This window comes from Humulus lupulus, chromosome 8, assembly GCF_963169125.1.
Source record: "Humulus lupulus chromosome 8, drHumLupu1.1, whole genome shotgun sequence".
Taxonomy (NCBI): Eukaryota; Viridiplantae; Streptophyta; class Magnoliopsida; order Rosales; family Cannabaceae; genus Humulus; species Humulus lupulus.
The window spans coordinates 30,341,409-30,361,788 of NC_084800.1; the positions used below are offsets into that span (position 1 = coordinate 30,341,409).

The 20,380-nt window shown below is 35.2% G+C and overlaps 2 protein-coding genes across 3 annotated transcripts; both read right to left on the bottom strand.

The window, feature by feature from the left end:
* Nucleotides 1-981: 981 nt before the first annotated feature.
* On the bottom strand, nt 982-3,133 carry LOC133793642 (gibberellin 20 oxidase 1-D-like). The gene is made up of 3 exons (XM_062230950.1): nt 2,150-3,133; nt 1,694-2,015; nt 982-1,538 (listed from the first exon to the last, which is right to left on the bottom strand). Exons 1-3 carry the CDS (start codon nt 2,713-2,715, stop codon nt 1,272-1,274), a joined length of 1,155 nt encoding a protein of 384 aa, XP_062086934.1. The 5' UTR covers nt 2,716-3,133; the 3' UTR covers nt 982-1,271.
* Nucleotides 3,134-6,247: 3,114 nt separating this feature from the next.
* On the bottom strand, nt 6,248-12,420 carry LOC133796614 (polygalacturonate 4-alpha-galacturonosyltransferase). Of its 2 annotated transcripts, none has more exons than XM_062234195.1 (11): nt 11,988-12,420; nt 11,739-11,902; nt 10,061-10,095; nt 9,634-9,693; nt 9,403-9,531; nt 9,251-9,314; nt 9,121-9,167; nt 8,625-8,959; nt 8,161-8,518; nt 7,018-7,605; nt 6,248-6,838 (listed from the first exon to the last, which is right to left on the bottom strand). In XM_062234195.1, the coding sequence occupies exons 2-11, from the start codon at nt 11,887-11,889 to the stop codon at nt 6,563-6,565; spliced, it is 2,043 nt and encodes a 680-aa protein (XP_062090179.1). In that variant the 5' UTR covers nt 11,890-11,902; nt 11,988-12,420; the 3' UTR covers nt 6,248-6,562. The 2 variants fall into 2 exon arrangements, with proteins under 2 accessions (XP_062090179.1, XP_062090180.1); XM_062234196.1 differs by having other exon boundaries at nt 9,269-9,314; nt 11,988-12,419.
* Nucleotides 12,421-20,380: the final 7,960 nt, after the last annotated feature.

Here is a 20,380-nt window from a genome sequence, read left to right on the forward strand (position 1 = left end):
AAACCCATCATTGAATACCCTTATGAAAAGTTCAAAATTTTCTAAAATAGTATTTGTTTTTGATAGTAATATTTGTGCTAGATTTCTATAAATATCTAATAACATTAACATTCGGTTAGGTTGCTCAGATAAATATTATAATTTGTAAGTTTTATTTAATTACATAACAGAAAATAATCTGAAATGTAATTATTTGGATGAGTTATTACCTAATTATTCAAAATAATTTTGCATAGCACAATTAGTTGAGCATGTCAGGCTATGCTTCACTATTTACATGCATGGAAGAATTTAGGGTTTAGTATAGCTAGCTAGATAGACTATTGTGTCACTATAACTAACACAAAAATAAGTCAACTGGAAGTCTAGCTAGCTAGCTAGCTAGTATTACTCGTACATGTGCATGCAACTCTCTCTAGGTCCCTTTAAGATGGTGGAAAATACTATATTTTATGATATATATACTCAGTCATATAAATAGGATAAGCCAACAAAAAAACTAGTGGAGTGTCTGAATACATGTAATATAATATTACTAAGTCAACTTATTGTTTTTTTTTCAGGATAATTTGTCAGGATGAATAAGAATATGAATATGCATTATAGAAGGCTTCTTACTTCCATTTTATATTCAATTTTTTTTGGTTAACTGCTCAAATTGAATTTTAGTAGTTTAATTCTTAGTTTGGAACTCATATTTTTATGAGGGATTTTACTTTATTTATTTATTTTTTAAAATTTAGAGAACTTAGAATTATAAAATAATAATAGTCTTTTTTAATGCAAGTAGATAAATTGTTTTCTCTTTTTCCCTTAAGATTTCCATCACAAAATTTTCCTCCACTAATCCATAGTCAAAACAAGTCAAATAGAGGGAGAAAAAGTCCCAATCAATTTGGCAATGTCAACACAACAACACATCACTATTAGCCAAAGAAATTCCATATTCTTGATTTTATACTAGAAAAGCAAAATTATAACAAGCAAATTTTTAGAGCCTATGTAAGCAACCCTTCTCTATAACACCACACTCCAAATATCTACTAATTAATTATATATATATTTTCATTTCATTTACATAATTCTCTCCATCAATTGTGACAAGTACTGATCACAACAACTTCAATCCCACTTTTTAGATCAGCCTAGGAAATGCAACGAACAGAGCTCATACAAAGTAAAATCAAATCACCTTCATTTTTTTTTTCTTTTTTTGGTGATGAAAATTTAAAAAAAAAAAGGAAGAGTGTAGTATTATATATGTGTTTTGATCAGTCGATTTGGTGAGAGATGATCCACTGGGTAAAGGCATTGAGGGTTTTCATGTCTGCCCTATAATGCTTCTGAGTGAATTCTAGAAGAGAAGACCAGGTGAAATCAGGATACAACCTAGGATTGTTGGGACCCGCCAAACAATTTGGTGGAATTACCAATTTGTCCATCTTTGGGGATAGGAAGAAAGCCAGGGATCTTCTCACTGTTTTGTTGTTTACCACTGCTCTGTGCAAGCAACTCTTGTAAATCCCATTTGATAGAGCCTGCAACAACCAATGCATACAAAATATATATAAAAAAAGAAACATTCAAAGCTTTTTAAGCGAGTGAAATATTCTACTGTTGAAACTATGTTTATTTGAAAAGCAGAGCATGTTGCCAATACTTAAGGAAAATTTAAGTATTAAACAACCCATACCATGAAAGTGTCACCGATATTAACAACAAAAGCATCTGGGTTAGGAGTAATGGCATGCCATTCATCGTCTACAAACACCTGAAGACCACCCACTTGATCCTGATGAAGAATTGTTAGAGAAGTGGGATCACAGTGAGGCCCAGTCCCCAGTGTTAGATCTGGTTTTTGGCAAACTGGGTAGTAATTCAATCTCATTATGGAATCATTTCCTTCGAAGTATTCTCTGAAATACTCTCTCCCAACTCCTAGGCTCATCCCCAGAAGCTCCATCACCCCAAGTGAGATCCTGCTCATGGCTTCACAGTATTCTTGGTACACTTTCCTAAACGCACAGTAAACACGCATGAAAATCGAGTCAGTAACATATAATTCTTTAATCTAAAGCTATCACATATGCACACACACGTAATATTTGCATGCTATTTGATTATGAAGATATGGGTGGTTTTTTCTCACCCAAATTCTCTGAAATGTTCACCCATTACACCAACGAAGTAGTCCTCAACAATGGTCGGAAACTGTTGGTCGTGACAGAAACGAAAAGAGAGTGTTTCCTTCCATGGAAGTTTGGAGGAGAATCTGCCAGTGAAGCTGCTAGCATATCCACAGAGCTCGCCAACCTTTCTCTGAGCTCTCTGTTTCTCGGGGAGCTGCATTCCAAAGAAAAGGTCCATGTAGTGGTGTGCCTTTTTGATGAGCTCAGAATCGATCCCATGGTTGACAACAAGGAAAAATCCATGTTTTCTGCAAGCCTCATTGACCAGCTTTGATGCATTAGACATTGCCAGATCATCTCCATCGAAAACGCCCTTCAAATCAATGGGAGGGATCACTAGCTCGGGTGACCCTGTGGAGCCTGGCTTCTCATGGTCTGGCCAAATGAATTCTTGGGGTATGGTTGGTTGGTACTGAAGAACCGAGGAGTCAAAAACCAAAGGGTTTTTCTTTTCTTTATCTTCACTTGTCCTACTATTATTGAATGGAGGAGGTTTAGGAAGAGAGACAGTTGTCATATTTAGCATGTAATATGTATATATATAATATATATATATATATATTAATGGAAGATATTGCAGCAGCAGCAGTAGTAGAAGTAGTAGTTGTTGTAGTAGCTGCTGCAGCAGTAGCAGTAGTAGTGTGTTTTTGAAAGAGAAAAAGAGGGCTATATATTCAAGCAAGATTGTAACTATGGGATCAAAGAAGGGATATGATCATGAAAGGAATGGGGGGGGTTTTGATGAGAGGAGTAATTACTGATTAGTGGGGAAGAGGGCACTAATGAGAGAGAGTTATAATAAAGAAGAAAAGAGTAGAGAAGAAAAAATCCAAGGCTTTTTCATTGGAGAAGTCGGCATACAAATATGGGAATCTAATTGTTTCTGCACTGTTGCGTCATTCCTCTAACTTTTAAGTCTAGCAGTGTCTCTGGTGTTGGTCTTTTTATTTTGTCCCCTATGATATGCTACCCTCTTTTTTACTTGCTAATAATAATAACCCATTTAAATAGAACATACATAGGATACAACACAAAAACACTTCTATATATATATATCCAAATATTTCTTTTTTAAAAAAAATATTATATATAATTACATCAAACAAAAAGGGAAGGAACAACTTCCCATTAAAAGGGAATATTATTCAATAAGCAAGCAAAAAAGTTTCTCAATAATATCATACTACTGTGATAAAAATAAAATGAAAAAGAGTTTAAAAGGGGTCTCTAGTAGGAAGAAGGTTCTCCTCCTTGGATGCCAGTTACCACCAACCAGAATCTTCATAGATATGTTGGCTCAAATTTAATCCATGTATCTTTAATTTCTTGCCACATAAACATATATTTTGTGTGTTTAACAAATATGTATATATATACATAGATATGTAATTCTCATACAGGATAAAATTATAGAAACTTGTTGGTATATTGCAAAGAACAGGGACAAAAATTATGACAGCAAAATAATTATTCGAAAGTAAAGAAAGAAAAACAGATTTTATCTGGAATTATATATTGTTATTCACTGCAATGCTTTTTATATAGAGCCAACAAAAATTAAAAAACAGAAATCAAAATAACTTCCTAATATCAAGCCAAGTTTAACTCAATATTCCTACGCACTTGGTCTATTGACCCTTTATTTAGCAAATCTGTAACTGAAGCGACTAAGGCACGTTTCCAACAAAGCTAGATTTCTTTAATCCAGTCCTCAAATAAAATTCTATGGAGATTTTTTTTAAAGGTACTGATATTAATGACTTTTCAGGATAAAATTATAGCTTAATTCCTTCTCATAATCATAATTTATACATGTGATCATATATATGATGAAAATTCTGGCAGGTTAAAATTAAAACCTAGCTATACCATGCACATGTTAATGAATCTTTAATTTTTTTTTCTTTTGTCCAAATCACATACTACCTATATACATGCTACTAGTTGGTCCTTTATACCACAAAAATCCATAATCATATTAATATATATATATATATATATATATATTACATAATGCTTAGCCAACATTAATCAAATCTAGCTATATATATAGATCTAGGATCCATTAATAAAAACAAAATACATGGGAAATACTCATTTTATATTGAGGGACATTTCCTTGTGAGGCATATCACTGGTTAGGGGGGCATCAAACCAGCTCTCCTTCACTTAGGGACATTACATTATATGAGTATTGACCATATCATCACTATTCTCCGAGTCCCGCTGGTCCTTTAGTGGGTTTGTAAAGATGGGAAAGTTGCCCTTAGCTTGAAACTTAAACTACAATTAATGTTTATTAGGTTTGTCTCAATATGTGTAATTAAGGGAGCCAAGGGCAAATAAGGACAATACAATAACAGAAAAACATATTGAGAAACTCTTGCATGTTCATAAAATCTTTCCTTGCGTATCATCTTACATATTACTATGTATGTAGGTGTGTGTATCATTATTGTTATTATTAAAAACACTGATATAGAATAAATCTCAAACGGGTTTGGACATGAGTAAATATCTTTAGCATAAATATATATATATTAAACAAAAGAAAGCAGAGAGATCGATCACGTGAAAAAGGGATTGGATATTCTTTGTGGTGTTTGAACAGTCCTCATAATAGAACCCAATATAAAGTCAAGTGGAGGATGGAATGACAATGGAGGATAGATTCTACTTTCTAGAGGGGCTGAACATATTAATGTGTATATAAAATTATGTATTATCTTTTACTTAAAATCTTTTAGAAATGGTTTAGGGAGTCTAATCTGAATTCTGGTCTTAAACAAGCCTGATCATTAAGCATCTTAATATTACTATTATTATTATTATTATTATTCTTGAAATCTATCTCCAACTTTATGAATAGCCCAAAACGACTAATATATGGATGAGAGAAACGCACGCCTTATATCGGTAATTAAATATACTCATATACTCAAAATTCCAAGAAAAATTAGCCAATCTTGTGCTTGTCTCAATCATAAACAGAGGCCCCAATACTGCAGAGTGTACACGTAAACTGCCAAAGTATTGGAGAAAGTGGTATCCAATCAACGACTCTTTTATTACAAACGAATTTTCTTGGATTATATTTGCTCAGCTAGCTATGTAATTTAAAATCATTCACGATTCACCAGTAATTTTTACTGATTATCAACTACTACTGAACTATGCTATGATTTTATTTCCAGACAAAGAACCACGTGTCACACTTCACAAGATTTCTTACAAGGTTCGCATCTGTTTTTTTTTTTAAATTTGACACTAAGATACATCTCACCGCTTTTATTGTACTACCAAATAATTATTAGTGATGCATCAGACCCTCTTTATTGTACTACTCACCATCGACACTGAATTTTCTTTATACATACATATATGTATATATATATATATAATGTGTAAGTCATTTAATTGTGACTATAGGATAATATAGTTGTTACATTTCGGTAGAGGAAGCATTTTCAAAATTCTCTTTAAGAATCCACTAATCAATGAGGCTCTGTTATATCCTCCACAAAGTTTAACGTTGAGAAGCAAATCAAAATCACATTTTGTGTAGATTTTTCCACTATAAATATCCCAATTCATTTTGTTGCCCATCACACCCACCAACTCAAATCGACTATTGTAAGCATTACGTTTACGGGTAATCATTTTACATGCATTGCTTTTGATCGTTTTACCTCACTCACTCATCCATCAAAAAGTTCCGAAAAGAAAAGAGAGTTGGAAAAAGAAGAAGAAGAAGAAAACTGAAGTGCATAGAATGACCAGATAGACGACAAGTTGACATGAAACCTTACCCCGTGTGGAAAAATAAAGCATCAAACTTGGGACATCTTCTCAGTTAAACACCGAGTTCAAAAAGTGGCAGAAAATTCTATTCCCAATCAGAAATTGGGATTAAAAAGCAGGGCTAGAATAATACTAATAACATCATTATTAATACTGTATCTCATTGTAGAGCATTTAATAGTGAGAGGACGTGATTCCACTGAGATGAGAAGCATACAAGTTGGCATTTTACAGAAGTGAGCAAGTTATTCAAAGAATAGAGCAACTGACATTCAATTCCTATTAGTGTTCATATCTTAGCTCCAAAGCAAAATAAGTGGAGTTTTTACAGGTCAACAAGGCAAAAGAATTTGTAAAATACCTTGTACTAATGGGTGAGGGCTAACAAATCGAATGAATTAAAAAAGGAGGAATAAACAATGTGGAGGGAAAAGAAGGAAAAATAGGAGAAAATAACATCATACAGTATGTAAAACCCATCCCTTATCCTAAAGCAAACTAGAATTGCTTTTCCATTTTAGGAAGAAAAAAGTTTTTTTTTTTACCATATTCAGAAGGGCTCCATTAGAGGTTTATTCACTTAGCTTGCAGTTGCGGAGGTAGGGATGATCATATTTTATGTACTTGGTCCAGTATGATCTGTACTTTGTCATTGCCAACTCCAACCACGGCTTCATGTTGCCGTTGTAGTGTATGACTGCTGCATTCTCAATGTCAGACCGATCAACACTTGGATTGTAACCCAAACCAAGAACATGCCATGTTTTTGCAAGTGGATGTGTCAATCCATAGAATGTAATAAGCCCTGGTGGTAATGTCCCAAGCTTCCAAAGAGCCCTATCTTCGTTCTAAATACCAACACAAAAAAGGGAAATAGTTAAGTGATAGAGATACTATTTTTCAATTAAATATTTTTGTATATAAGAGTTCTAAGATATTTGGAGTGACTACTCTTGCATGCCTCACATACATCCTTGTATGTGTAACAATTAAAACCACATGGCAAGAGAAGGATTAGAAAACTCACCATGTTCTGCCACTTGTGATATATGCCTGTAATATCCTGATTTTTCCACTCTTTAAGATCAAAGATGTTCATTCCATACGCCCACCCACATGCATTGGGATCGAAGTTTCTTGCAATATGAGGATTTGTAAAGTTTAAGTACTTGTCAAATCGATGGAAGCTCTCACCACAAGTTTCCACAGCACCATTTACTTTTCCATTAAGATTCACAGACCACAATCCAGTCAGATCTTTCTGGACAACAATGTCATCGTCAAGAAATAGTATCTTATCCAACTTGGGATAAACTTGTGGGAGATAGAACCTCAAATGGTTAAGCATAGAGAGATACTTTGGGTTCCTGTACTTGAGATTAGAAGCCCCGGATGAAAGGGTAGTTGGATGTCCAGCCTTGAAATAATACTCCTTCATTGCAGCGGATTCCAGCTGCCGCAGAACTGGGCAATATGATGAATTCAGCCACTTAAACTCATCAACATTTTCAACATGTATTGTGGCTTTTCCAGGTGGATTCAACAGAAACCACATATTCATGGCTCCAAAGTTAAGTTTATCTGTTACAAGGTGGAATACATGTTTTGAAGGATCCTACAAATCAAGCAAGATAATATTAACTTGCATGACATGACTACAAATTATTTGTCAGTACACACGGATGGGGAACAAAATTAGTGTCTACCACAAGCTGTCTGGGCTTTAGTTAAGAAAAAGAAATATATATATATACATATATATTTATATGAATTCTCACTATGCACGTGCACATGTACAATATATCTATGATTTGTGACAATCATATGAGCGCACCAAAGTCTTGATAATTCAAGTTTAAGAATCCAATGCATCGGCTAGCTCCACTGTCTAACTTCTTGTTGAAAAGAGAAAAAGAAAAGTATGCAATAAATCATCTACCAGATCCAGCTAACATTTATATTCTGAGAAAAACTAGCTGAAAATCATTTCGAACCTTGGTTTATTTAGGCCAAAAGTAGACTCTGGACACCCTTAGAAATTAAATACCAGTACTATATGATGAAAGAAACTTGAATACCAAATGATAAAAGAAACTTAAATTTTCAATCTTAAGAAAGCAAAATTATATGCATCTCAATAAAGTACTGTATAAAAAATAATTTAGGTCACCTTAGCATTCATGACAGTTGAGTTGACTACGACTGATGCTGCCAAGACATTGTCCGAGAACAGTGCATAGTGATAAAGGTTTGGATTTTCAAAATTCTCACTCTTAGGGAACTTTCTCTTCTCTAAAGGAAGGAGGTAGTAATCTATTGTGAGGCGCATTGACAAACAGTGGATTCCATTTGGAATTGTCTTGGCAGCTAACTGGCTCAGAAATGTGCTCTGCTTTTTCAAGCTCCTCACTTGTTCATCAGCAGTTTGAAGCATTGCTCTCAGTTTCCCTGTTACCAATTTGCAATCATACAGTTGCTCTCTGGCTTTCGATAGAACCTGGCCCATAGCCCTTAGTTTCCCGGGCACACTAGAAGCACATTTGGACATCAAACAAGGTTAAGTCCAAAAAATATCACTTGATACAAAAATAAATGCAGCTTAGGCATAAAATAACATATGTGATGGCCAGCTACCTTTGATGTAAATCAGAATCGGAGCTAGCCTCTCCCAGGGCACGCTGGCTCTCTTTGAGCCGGGTCTGTAGTTCTTGATATAAATCAAGCTTCCCCTTCATCTGTGCAATGCTTAAATAAACCCTTGCCATTATGATTTGGTCCCGCATCAACCGCACCGTAGAATCAGGATTCTCGTTCTCATTCTCTCTCCTCCAAATGCTGTATTTGCCAAGAACTGCAGTGTCAACAGACTTGGACCGCTCAATGGCAGCATTTTCAAGTTTTACAATTGCCTCATCATCCTGTTGTACCAACTCAGAAGCACGCTTGTCACGTCTTTTCTCCCTCAATTGCTGCAGAAATTCGTAGTCAAGGTAATGCACATAAATAGAATTAAAATCAAAACGGATAAATAATGGCAAGCACAAAAAATTATTACTAACTTGCAATGAAAAACAAGCTTTTTTTCACCTAAAATGTACATAAAATCAAAGAATCCAAGTTGAATTATTACCCTTCGGGCTAATTTTGCAGGTGAGTCAGTAGATTGACTGTAATGATCTGCATTGCACAACAAGATCAGATATATGCCAAAAAAAAAAAAAAATTGAAGCCTTGCAAAGATAAAAATAGCATATTTCCACCGGAAGAATTGTTCCTACTGATTTTTGGCCTTTCTTGTCTAAATTCTGGCGCTGTTTGGTTTACCTTTGAGCACAAATAACAATGGCAAACATGTCAGCACAATCTTGATAAGGAATAACCATGATTAAAAAGTCAAGCAGAACATTCTAACCTCAGAATTAGTAACAATTGAAGCATCTACCCCAACAAATTTCCATGAAGCAGACAAATTATTTTTTCTAAAAGAATCAAGGCTATACGGTCCTGTCTCCTTTGTGCTGTTTATGATTACATCGATGACCTGAATAGTAAGCAATTTACTGGCTAATAAGTTTAGGAATTAAAAACAAAATACTTAGTCTCATATGAAATAGACAAGCAAATAACACATGCATGCACTTGCCTCTTTTGAGAAAAGGTATTTTAGGTGCTGCGTTGCGACCCTTTCTCTCCAACCCACACCCTGCAAGCATGTTTAATAAAAATTCAAAATACATAACAAAGTAGTTATATATACATTTTATAACTACTTATAATATACATACGAGTTCTTTGGCGAAATGACCTATGTTTTAAAGTCATTTTGCACTTTGGTATAGTTTTAATAATTTTTTGCAAAATGACCTCCGACACTCCAGTCAGCAATTCTAAGCCGTTGTCGTTTTGCAAAAAATTATCAAAACTAAGCTGGAATACAAAATGACTTCTTTGAAGTCATTCATTTTCACCAATTACTCTACATATTATAAATTCTATAAATGCATAATACATAATGTGTGTGCTGGGTAAGACCAGTAATATCAAAATGGTAAATGCAAGCAAAATAATACCTGTTTTTCAGGGATAGGTAAAACATCATTGTCATCTGCATTAATAGAAATAATCAGTTTTATAAACTGCATCACAATGCATACATAATACTGGCAAACAACAGATTTTCAGAAGGACAAGAATATCAACACCTTATGAAGTTTTGAAAAATGTCAAATCAGGACTCAAGTAACAGAAAACTGTGTCTAGTCTTTCAATCCGCGATAGCCTAAAAGCAAATGAGGAGCTAAGATCTCTAATTTAGTCTGGAAACTTGACCACTACGAATTTTCCTAAGAGAGACATGAAAAATAAACCATTTTGGTTGTTAACCCTTAAAGTTCTCAGTGCCCGGAGCCGGAACTTAATGAATGCATCATGGCAAGCTTCAAAGTTGTATCCAAAAGGAAATCCTGTCTCTAACCAGCTATACAATCCTAATTAATTCTTCTGTTAATCTCATCAAACCAATCATGCGCACATTTTTTAAAGTACACAATATACTTTTTGTTGTTGATAAAAGGAATTGAGCTCCAGACAACTCAAGTACCAACCCAAATTGGTTTGCCTCAAGTGGTCAAACCAAACAATATACTTAAACTAAGATTGACATTGCTATGTAATTAAAAAAATCATTGAGTCTAGTCAATCTACAAGCGCACAAACTGCAAATCAAGTCTACAATATAGAATTTTCGTCATGTTCTTCAAACAATTGTTATTTAAATTATCAACTTCACATGTTAATCCAGGATGAACCTAAATTCATACTCATCATTGGTTTACACATGCATAAAAGTAGAAATAATTCCATAACTACAATATACAATTTTCGTCATGTTCTTTAAACAATTGTTATTTAAATCATCAACTTCACATGGTAATCCAGGATGAACCTAAATTCATACTCATCATTGGTTTACACATGCATAGAAGTAGAAATAATTCCATAACTACCTTGCCAGCAAGGTTCACAACTTTTTCGGCTGACTTAAAAATACTAATTTATTTTTTGGCGCTGACTAAAACAACCTAATTACTCCAGATTTTCTTATGTATTGAATTCCAAACTGTCTTAAAATACAACAAAAATTTAAGCACAGTTTAGAAACATGCCCAATTAGCAATCAAATAGTTTGTCTGTCAAAGTTCCACCAAAAATTAAAACTACACTCGCAAATTCTCATTAACAATTCAAATCAACACTACTGGATTAGGGGAATAAAATTAGTTTTGTACCAGGAGCAATGCAAAAGTAATTAAAATCCACCTCAAAAATTTCACAGCCAATTAACCCAAATGAACCCAATGCCACCAGGGCAGCAAATCCAAGTTACCATGAACAAAACAAGGCATTCAATTTTCCTTCGGAAAAGCCCCACGCCCTAAACACTGCCTAAGTTTAGTATTTCTCAACTTAGTCTCAAAATCCAATCCCGCAGGGACAAAATTCAAATTAGTCTAAAATTCAATTCTTACACTGAAGAAAATTGTTAATCCTTCCTTAAGCAAAAGGATACTGCAACTGAGACCAAGAACCACTACCCACATTCAAATCCCAAAACGTAATTATCAAGAAGAATAATAGGAAACGCAGACACCAAGACGAGTAACATATTTGAGATCTATAAATCTTATATACCTAGATCTTTATAAGTAAATATTAGGGAAGAAAACTAAAAGGAGGTCGAGAACTGACAAGAAGAGGTGTGGAGCCCACGGCCGAAGAAAAAAATCAAGGGGGCGAGAAGCATCGCGAAGAAAACAAGAATGACAAAAGGAAATCGAGATCCAGCACCGCCTCGCCCCCTCAGGGCGGCAGCCGCTGGCGTTCCCCGCCTCGAAGCCATTGTGGATCGGAACCTGTAATTCCACCAAAAGAATAAGAAAACAAAACCAAACAAATCTTCAAGAAGAAGACAATTCTAGAAAGAGAAATAAAAATTACCAGTGGAATGAAGGTAAGAGAGAGAGAGAAAGAGAAGGAAGAGTGAGGGAGGGATCGAGAAAGGGAGCGAAATGCTAGTAGCAATCGGAATCCATGGCTTCTATCAATGTAGTTCACTGATAGAAGAGAGTCAAACGAAGAAGACGAGGTCTGACTCTGCGATTAGCCTTCGTCTCTATCTCAGATTTCAACTCTCCTCCCCAACCCAAAACCCAGAGTTTAAGCAGAGAAATTAAGAAAAAGAAACAAACAAACAGCGATCTTTTTTATTTGCGACTATTTCGCTTTCAGTCCCTTCCTCTTAATTTTTTTTTTTAATTTTGTATAATCACTGATTCACTGATGATGATGATGTTTCTCATAACGGGCACCAAAATTGACGGACGACGTCGTTTTCATGTGCTACAGATGTAAAAGTAATACAGAAGGCGCTAGCTGAAGTCCACACTTGACACTCTACTCCTCCACACAAATACTTCTTTCTCTTTTTTTTTCTCTTTTTTTTTTCTCTACTCTTCCTTTGCTTTTAAGTTTTACTCTTATCATATCCGCCCATTGTATTTTAATTATTAAATAAAATTGACGTTCAAACAAATAATAATAATAATAATAGTAGTGTTTATATTTGGTATTTTAAGTTATTCAATACAATATAAAATATGAGATGATATTATATAATTAGTTAACAATATTTAAATATATTTAAATATGTGGGACCTTAACAATTCTCTAATAATAATAATAGGACAGAATGTTTTGTTTTGTTATGTGTGGTCCAATAAAAAACACTCTAGTGTTGCTAGGCTAACATTTTGATGGATCATATGGTCCTATTAATTTCATCTTACTTGTATCTATACTATTATTACTACAAATTTTTCTAACTTGTTAATCACCGTTCTATAAATTTGTCGGCAGCAATTAATATGGATAGTCACCCCTTAATTATCTTTTTTTTTTATCCCTAATAGTATAAAACATTTTGTTTTTTAAATTTCGTTTCCAATTCAATGCTACTACTAGATAGACAAGTAAAACATATATAAAACTTTCTTTCTTTTTTTTCTCTGTTTTTTCCTGTGCCGACATTTTCTCGATGAAGACAATTAAAATGTTTTATCTTTAACTATATTTAAATGTGTTCCCTCATATTCCCAAATTAATCAGATTAGTAGTTTTTTTCCTTTTGCGTGATAATAATTATATAATTGCTTCTTCCTTTTTCTGCTAAAAACATGGGTTTCCTAACTTTTTATTATAATTAATCTCACCATTTGAAACAAAAATATCTTAGAAAAGTAGAAAACGTCATAATACAATATATAATGATTTATCATTGAGATGTTAGTCATGCATCCAAAACAAAATCTCACATTGTTCAATAACAAAAAAGCAAAACAAAACTATATTAAATTAAACGAAAAAAAAATGTCAGCACATACCTAATAGTAAACCCACTACACTAAAAATATTGATGTACTAAACAAAAAATTTCAATTCGATGAAGCAAATGATATACATAAGTAAACTAAGTGGTGTCCACATCTCAAATTTTGTTCTAAACATTATATATCCAATAAAGATAAGAAGACTTATGGCCACATACCAGCATCCAAGTGAAGTAATCTACAATTAATCTACCTATAAATGAAGTGTATGAGCAAATGGATAATACAATTTTTTTATATATTATAATTATTGGTTTAACAAAAATTATTTTTTCGTTAAATTTAACATTTTTTATTGTTTTCTAAAACCGTTAGTTTTAGAGTTATTTAAATAAAATAATTAAATTAAAAAAATTAATATAATCATCTTAATAAAGTAAACAAATTGAAAAAAAAATAAAAAGTAATAAATGACCTATAATAATTTATCATCACATATTTTAAAATTTCTTATTAAAGTATTTAAATTACTCTATCAATTATGTTTTCAAAACTATAATAAAAAAATATTTATGTGCTTAATTTTTTTTATTAATTATATTTATTTTGTTTATCCAAACATATATGTAATAGTAAAATAAGACATAAATATACATATTTTTCTTATTTTTTAGTTTAATTTTTTTTAATGACAAATTACTTATTTTTATTGATTTAGCCATTAATTAAATAATATACATTTACATATATCCTTTTTGTTGATTTTAAAATTTTAAAATTAAATAATTAAAATTTGATTAAATAAATTTTTTTAACTCATAGTTTTAATTTAGAATTTTTTAATATTTTATTATATTAAAATTCATAAGTATTATTATTGTAATTACATTTTATAATATTTAAATTTATATTAATATAAGTATTAAATATTTAATCTCGTATTAAATATAATTGTAATAATAATATTTTATAATATTTAAATTTATATTAATATAATCAATAAATATTTATTATTAATTAGTTTTAAATATATATTTTGTTAAAGTTAATAAAACAAACTGTTAAAATCAATAATTTTTGTTATCAACACAAATGCGCATATATGATATAACAATGATATAAATTTAATAAAATATAATTAATCGATTGAATGTATTGTCCACAAAGAAAGGTCCTTTATTATATAACTAAAATAGCGTAAGACAATTACTAATTTATATATATATTATATTCATCATTCTTATATACTAAGCAACACATATCTATATATGTCTTGACTTTTGTCATGGTCTAAGTTTGTAGTGCTCTTCGTTATTGTCCTTATTCTCTTTGTCGTATTTTGGTTTTTCGCATCCCTGAATGGCTTCTCCTAGTAATATACAACAAGCCATTAACAATATCAGTTTGTCAGAGGAAGAAACTGGTGGATTGGCACTACAGGATTTCACAGGCGAACAGGCAGAAGATGCTATCTTTGATTGGAGATTGTGTCTAGTGGGCAGATTCATCGCCCCTGGGGCTCTGGACTTTCAAGCGATGCAACAAACATTGGCAGCACTATGGCGACCAGGTAAAGGGGTTTATATTAAAGAACTGGACACCAACAAGTTCCTATTCCAGTTCTACCATGAGATTGATATCAAACGAGTGGTGGAGGGAAGTCCATGGTATTTTAATAGGAAGGTACTGGTAATTGCAAGAATGGATTGTGACATAAACCCCCGCATCTTACCCCTGAATAGGCTGGATTTATGGGTACAGATTCATGATCTCCCTATTGGCTTTACAACATCTAGAATACTGGAAGCCATAGGCGGCTACATTGGAGTATTCAAGGAGTCTTGTGATAAAAATTTTATGGGTACTTGGCGTGATTATATGAGGATCCGTGTCTTTGTGGATCTAAACATTCCATTGAAGAGAAGAATGCGTCTGAAGAGGGGTAGTGATGAGTGGTTATGGACAAATTTCAAGTATGAAAATGTACCTACCTTCTGTTTCATATGTGGCTTGATAAGTCACTCAGAAATTTTTTGCCCAAAACGATTTGAAATCCCAGAAGATGAGTTGATTCAACCTTATGGTGAGTGGATGAGAGCTCCTCTCCGCCGCCAAACTAAACTCATTGGGGCTCAATGGTTGAGAAGCAGTCCGAGGGAGGAGGATAGTCCTCAGTTTACTCACAGTACAACTCCGGCGGCCGTGTATGGTGGTTCATCTAGTGGGTCTAGTCAGTTTTACCCTATCCCTGAAAATCCGGCCTCACACTTAATGCCCCCAAATCGTGGGCAGCAGTTATTAGGAGAATCTGCATTGGTTTCGGACTCTAGTCAACTTTCTACAAACTTAATTCCACAGAGTAATGAGCTGGCAGAAACCACTTTGGACCCAAGTCAAAGGCCCATCATTGTGGAGTCCAAAAAAAGGAGAACTGCCCAGCTTACGGGCCTTGGTACAACCCAAATGATGATTACTGAAATGGGCCCTGACTCTTTTGCTGAAGACCATTCCCAAACAATGGAAGTTGAAAAATGCCACCAAAAAAACTTGCACTCGGCGGGCCACGTTTCGCGGTCCCGCCAGGAATTATGAGCATATTAAGTTGGAATTGCCGCGGGCTTGGGACCCCGTGGAACGTTCAATTCCTAAAGGAGCTAGTTCTCCGCAAGAAACCCAATTTCGTTTTTCTTTGTGAAATTATGTGTAGAAAAGATAAAGTTGAAAAGCTCAAATCTAGTTTGGGCTTTGCTGGCCTGTTTGTTGTTGAGGCCCAGGGTCATAAGGGTGGTATTGCTTTTCTTTGGAGATATGACGAGGAAGCCCAGCTCATAAATTTTAGTACATCTCATATTGACCTTGTCATTAACTCACGTGGCAGCCCTAGGTACCGCCTCACTAGTTTATACGGTGAGCCAAACAGGTCTAATCGTCAATGTACATGGTCCTTGCTTGAATCTCTGGTCAACCTCTCTCCTCTCCCTTGGTGCATCATTGGTGACATGAACAATGTCCTTAGCCAGCAAGATAAAAGAGGCGGTCAACCATATCCTCAGTGGCTCATTAATGGTTTTGCCAGTGCTCTTCAAAATTGTGGTTTATTCGACTTGGAGCTTCATGGGTATCCATATACGTGGGAGAGAGGTAGGAACAGCTCAAATCTCATAGAAATACGACTTGATCGAGCCCTTGCTAATTCTAGTTGGATTCATTCTTTCCCAGAAGCTATACTCAGCAACCATGAAATTTCTACCTCAGATCACTGCCCCATTATATTATCTCCGATCCCCACTACCAGATTTTCTGTTGCTAGGCGTTTTAAATTTGAAAATGCTTGGCTTCGCGAGCCCATGTGTCGTCAAATTGTTGAAGAGGTCTGGAAAGCTAATCGGCATCATCCTATTCAGAAGAAAATTTCCATTTGTGCCGAAGTTTTGGGCCCTTGGGGTCACGATATTACAGGGAGTTTTAAGAGAAGATTAGACCAATGTAATCGAACCTTGAAGCTTCTGAAACCTCTCCATGACAGTCATTCTATAAAGAAATTCCAAGAAGCCTCTACATCGCTATTTGAGATTCTAACACAGCAGGAAGTATTTTGGAAGCAGAGGTCCAAACAGTTGTGGTTGCGTGAAGGGGATTTAAACTCCAAGTACTTTCATGCCTCGGCCAGAACCCGTAGACGTGCTAATCATATTGAGAGTCTGCGAAATGCTACAGGTGAGATGGTGGATTGGAAGTCTGGCCTTGAGCATCTTATGGTGGAGTATTTTCAGACTCTGTTCAAGTCTTCAGTTGATGAGTGGGACGAAGTTGTTGACTGTATTGCACCGACCATAACCCCTAATCAGAATGCGATGTTGTTGGCTCCAATAGAGGATGATGAAGTTAAATCGGCATTGTTTCATATGCACCCAGACAAGTCTCCTGGGCCGGATGGGATGAGTCCTGGATTCTATCAGAAGTTTTGGCCTATTGTTGGGCAAGATGTTATTCACGAGATGAAGAGGTTCTGGCAAACCGAGACATTTAATGCGCAGCTACCCCTTACTAATATTGTCTTGGTGCCAAAGAAAAAGAGGCCTATGTCCATGCTTGACTTACGCCCTATCTCGCTATGTAATGTGCTGTATAAGATTATGTCTAAGGTACTAGCGAACCGTCTCAAGCAGGTTATTGATTGTGTCATATCTGAAGCTCAGTCAGCTTTCATACCGGGGCGACTTATAACAGACAACATAATGATATCGTACGAGATCATGCATTATTTGAAGCGGAAAACTAAGGGCAAGAAGGGATGTATGGCTTTAAAATTGGACATGAGTAAAGCTTACGATCGGGTTGAGTGGGGTTATTTAAGAGCTGTTCTATCCAAAATGGGATTCGATAGAAAGCTGGTATCTTTATTCATGCATTGTGTTACCTCTGCCAGATATCAGATTTCTAATGCTGGGCGAGAGTTTGGGCACATCATTCCAGAGCGAGGTTTGCGTCAAGGAGACCCTCTATCTTCTTACCTCTTTATTATTTGCACTGAAGGATTTTTAGCCCTTCTGAGAGATTATGAGCGCAGGAGGATGTTCAGAGGAGTTCAGGTAGCTCGAGGTGCCCCGATACTATCCCATATGTTTTTTGCAGATGACACTTATATATTTTGTAAAGCTACTATTGAAGATGCCGAGCATGTATTGCACCTCCTATCAGTGTTCGAAAGGGCATCAGGCCAAAAGATCAATTATGATAAGTCGTCTATCTTCTTCAGTCGCAATACCGAGGTGAGATTACGTGATAGTATTTGTGGAGAAGTGGGGATTCATGAGGCCGATGATACTAGTACTTATTTGGGACTACCCAACATTCTAGGTCGCAAAAAATCTGTAATTCTGGGCTATTTAAAAGACCGTATTTAGCAGCGCATTCATGGGTGGGAGGGGCGGTTCCTATCTCGCGCAGGCAAAGAAATTTTACTCAAAACAGTAGCTCAAGCCCTACCTAATTATGCTATGAGCGTCTTTCTTCGTCCCTCTGAATTGTGCAAAGATATTGAGCGCCTAATGTGTAAATATTGGTGGCAATCTTCGGCTAACAAAAATAGTATTCACTGGATGAGGTGGGATCGAATGAGTAAACCTAAAGCTAGTGGGGGGCTCGGTTTTAGATCGCTTCGTGACTTCAACTTAGCTCTACTTGGCAAGCAAGGTTGGCGTCTCTTACTACATCCCAATTCTTTAGTAAGCAGGGTATATAAAGCTCGCTATTTCCCCCGTGATAATTTTCTCTCGGCAAAGTTAGGTGGCTCACCAAGCTTTATATGGCGCTGTATTGTGGAGGCTCAGCAGATTGTAAAAAAAGGTGCTTCGGTCAGAGTGGGGTCAGGTAGAACAATTTCTATTCTTGAGGACCCGTGGCTACCTAATGTTGAAGATCCCTACATTCATACATCACACCCCTCTTTGGTCAACTCAAATGTTTCTCAACTAATGATACCTGGACAACACCAATGGGATGAGGACATTTTACAGGATATTTTTATTGCTAGAGATGTGGATTTGATTAGCAGCATCCCCATTAATGAGACAGAGCCCGATTCCTGGTATTGGAGGTTTGAGCATCGTGGCATTTATACTGTTAAGAGTGCTTATGCCGCTATTCAGGCTGAGAAGAATGCACATGCTAACAGTGACAATTCTGGCTTTTGGAGGAGTTTATGGCAACTTAAGGTGCCTCCAAAAATAAAAAACTTTCTCTGGCAGGCTTCCTCCGACTGTTTACCAACAAAAGAGCTACTGCAAACGAGACATGTTGCTGTGAACGTTCTCTGCCCTTTGTGCAATACAGACCGCGAATCTATTTGCCATGTTCTCATTACATGTTCTTTTGCCCAGGCCTGCTGGAATAGACTCGGTATTGGCAGTATTCCCTACCCTCAAGGTTCATTTTCTAGCTGGCTCTCCTCTATATTATCGCTGTACTCAGGAGAAAAGAGGCAATGGGCTGTCATGTTACTGTGGGCATTGTGGAAAAGCAGAAACGACCTTGTTTGGAAGCAAAGTGGAAATGAAGTGGACGAAGTGATTGCATTGGCTAAGACTGTGCTTAATCAATGGATTAGTGCTCAAGACAGATCCTTTGATCTCTCAATGGGTTTTGTTACTCAGTTTGATGGCAGCGAGCACTGGAACCCCCCAGCAGATGGAATGATTAAGCTTAATACTGATGCAGCTATTTTTGAAGCTTCCCAAACTTTCAGCTTCTCTTGTGTAGCTCGGGACTCCACAGGTTCTTTGATAGAAGCTTTTGCTAAGAATGATCGGGGTACTGTAACTCCTGAGCTGGCTGAAGCTTTAGGCATCAAAGAGGCATTAAGTTGGGTCAAGGAGAAACAATGGAGCAGAGTACAGATCGAGTCCGATTGTCTGGTCGCAGTACAAGCGATTCGGAGTACAACACCTCTATATTCCTACTTTGGGAGAATTATTACTGACTGCAGGAGTCTTATGGAAGAATTGCAATCAAGATTTGTTTCTATTAACTTTATTAAACGATCTGTTAATACTGTGGCTCACTTTCTAGTGAGATCCACAAGTGTAATTTCTGATCGTCATTGGGGTATCTCTAATGTACCCTCTGAACTATTATCTGTATTATTGCAAGATTTGCATTTCTAATGAAAGTTTATATCTTTGTCAAAAAAAAAAAATAGAGTAAGACAAATTAGAGTTCCATTCATTGGAAACAAACAAACAATCCCATATATGAATTTTAAGATTACTTGTAATTAAGTTTCTTTACTTCTCTTAGACCAATGCTGCCTCACAACTTAGCCCAAAAAAATTGATGAAAGCAAAAGCTGTCAACCCATAAAATTAAAACATGTAGTGATATTTGAGTCAGATTAGCAAATTACCCGCCTTTTCTGCAACTTCATTTGTTTTTTAACCAAATTTTAAGTCAATAATCGCATTCCACTTTTTATATTATGTGTAAATAAAGAAAAAGAAAGATTTA